The sequence below is a fragment of the Cyphomyrmex costatus genome, unplaced genomic scaffold (assembly GCF_001594065.2).
Source record: "Cyphomyrmex costatus isolate MS0001 unplaced genomic scaffold, Ccosl1.0 scaffold264, whole genome shotgun sequence".
Lineage (NCBI taxonomy): Eukaryota > Metazoa > Arthropoda > Insecta > Hymenoptera > Formicidae > Cyphomyrmex > Cyphomyrmex costatus.
Genome location: NW_017276736.1, coordinates 91,888 through 94,407, shown reverse-complemented (window position 1 = coordinate 94,407; position 2,520 = coordinate 91,888). Strand labels below are relative to the sequence as shown.

At 32.3% G+C, this 2,520-nt stretch overlaps 1 protein-coding gene across 1 annotated transcript; it reads right to left on the bottom strand.

Annotated features, from left to right (window-relative positions):
• Positions 1-275: 275 nt before the first annotated feature.
• On the bottom strand, positions 276-1,052 carry LOC108774574 (uncharacterized). Its single transcript, XM_018540714.1, has one exon. It carries the CDS (start codon positions 1,050-1,052, stop codon positions 276-278), a length of 777 nt encoding a protein of 258 aa, XP_018396216.1.
• Between the last annotated feature and the right edge of the window lie 1,468 nt (positions 1,053-2,520).

The following is a 2,520-nucleotide window of genomic DNA, read 5'->3' as shown; positions in this document are numbered from 1 at the left end:
ACGAGCGACAGCTAAAACCTGTTGAAGGTTACTCAAGGTCGTGACAACATATGTCAAGGTCAAGATCATCAGAGGGTGGTCTTCTTTTGTCAATATTTACCTAAAGTAAATTTAAATATAAATGTTATCAAAGTAAATTTAAAATATAATTTAATCAAATAATCTAATTACATAAGAAGCAATTTGTCATATTACTTAATCATTATTCTATATTTATATTCTTTTTTACCACAAAGCTGATTAAAAACAACATACTTAAATAAACTTTGAAATACTTACTGTATCACATCATGATGATGTCGGCAGAGTGCTCTAATTTCTATTTCTTTTTTTCGATCAAATGCAGGAAAACCTTCTTTTTCTAATTCATCGTCTTCATTTCCTTCTTGAAATATCATTGCAATTTTTATCGCCATATATCGATATTGCGCGGTTATCATTAAAATCAAATGCACCACGTATACTTCCGCACCAACTTTCTTTATGAACGAATATGTCATACTGACCAATATGTATACACCTGCTAATAGAAAGACTTTGAGAGAGAATGGCTGTTTAAAAAAACCAGCAGGTAGTCTGAAATCTTCGTAATAAAATAGATTTTTCTCGAATATTACTAGGAACGTTACGAAATGCCACACTATTATCGACATCATGCCGGTGGTCCAATAGAAATTAAATGGAATCTTTATCGGATCCAAAGTCTCCGTCACGATATTTTTCATAGTTTTATCTGCAGTATGCAACATCTCATTCAGTTTTTGGATTAATTCATACATCAAATGTTTACGAGCGTGAATTCGCCAAATCATAAAAAACATTTCTATTGTTTCTACTAAGCAGATGAGGCTGTCATTTACAGCCTTCTCCATTGACACGTACATGCATCCAGGTATCATCAAGATCGTTACAGATATTTCTAATATCCATATAAAGATACTGTACACTTTCCAAAAGAATGAAATAGGTGCGTTACCGTTGATCATCGGTAGCAGGTTACCCGTGAGCAAATTCAACCAAACGTTTAAGGAATTCACGTTTTGGTAATCCATATTTAGATGTTGTCAATAAAAATTGTGGGATTGGGAGTTACTTTGTGAAAATTACAGAGTTACCGTTTTTTTCCTCAAAAAGTAATTTATTACCATTTCAAATTACCGAATGCTGAAAAGTAATACATTTACAATTACAGCTGTTAAAATAGTGTAACTATAAGGAATTATATTATTTTTAAGTGTGAATTTTTGTAATTTTTTTCATTATTTTATAAATATAAGAATTTTACATATTTTTAACATTATTAAATTATTTTATTTATTATACTAAATAAATAATAATAAATATCCACTTACATATACTATATTATTTATAATAAATTAATATGTAGGTGGTCCAACAGTGAACTAGTAGTATACTATGAACCATTGCGATATTTCGCAAATGTGACGTTACCAAATTGCTCTGTAATTATGCAGCGACTCCTTGAGCGTATTTGAATCCCTGTTCGACTCCTCAGTCGACCGGCAGATCGCGCCAAGAATGGCCATATGGTATCACGGTTTAAGGTGATGCTGGACCCGCCTGTATTATCGATAAAACAAGCGTTTTTGACGTTTTCGTTCCTGTCGAACCTCTTCGCAGTAGTTTAACAGAATAAAAATTCCTTCTCCACGATTAAAATATCCGAGCCAATGTACCTGGCCCTTATGTATATTGTGTCCAAAGCTGGAAAAAGTATGAAATTACAGATTTCTTTATCCATTTTTATCTTCAGCGTTGGTCGCCATATTGAGCTTAAGTGGATAAAGAAATCTATAATTTCATACTTTTTCCAGCTTTGGACACAATATACATCAGGGCAAGGTACATTAACTCGGATATTTTAATCATGGAGAAGGAATTTTTATTCTGTGAAACTATTGCGAAGAGGTTCGACAGGAACGAAAACGTCAAAAACGACGTGTTATCGACCTCGATCAAGTTCGGCCGTCACTCCAGCATCCCCTCAAGGAATTTTGAGTTGCAAAGTAAATATTTTTGTAAACCTTATAATAACAAAATCAATCAAGACTCCTTATAATTCAAAAACAAATTGGAGAGAATTAATAAAGCAGGGTTGTGCATCTACGCGTAAATTATAATATTCTACGTCCAAGTGTAGACAATGTAAATTGTATAAGGTGTCATCTATATAGACAATGAATTAATATACTATGTAGATAATAAACTGATAGATTAGGTTTTCATGATCTGAGAAAAAAATTTGATAAATAGCATTGATTTTCAACGAAGTTGTAGCAATTTAAAGTTGCCCGGATCTCAGAAATTGATATTATTATCTATAACGTATGTGTGTCTACAAAATAGAACTGTATATTACATATTGTATATACAGAGTGGCTGAAAATAACCGCCAAATATTTCACGGGTGGGTAGAACAGACTATACTGAGTCGAAAAGTTCTGTACCATTTTGGGATTGCAGCAATAGTTAACGAGATATTAATTTTTAAAGATTGGC

What these genes read in the sequence shown, in the direction of transcription:
- LOC108774574 (XM_018540714.1), bottom strand. Translation starts at nt 1,052, where the DNA reads ATGGATTACCAAAACGTGAATTCCTTAAACGTTTGGTTGAATTTGCTC.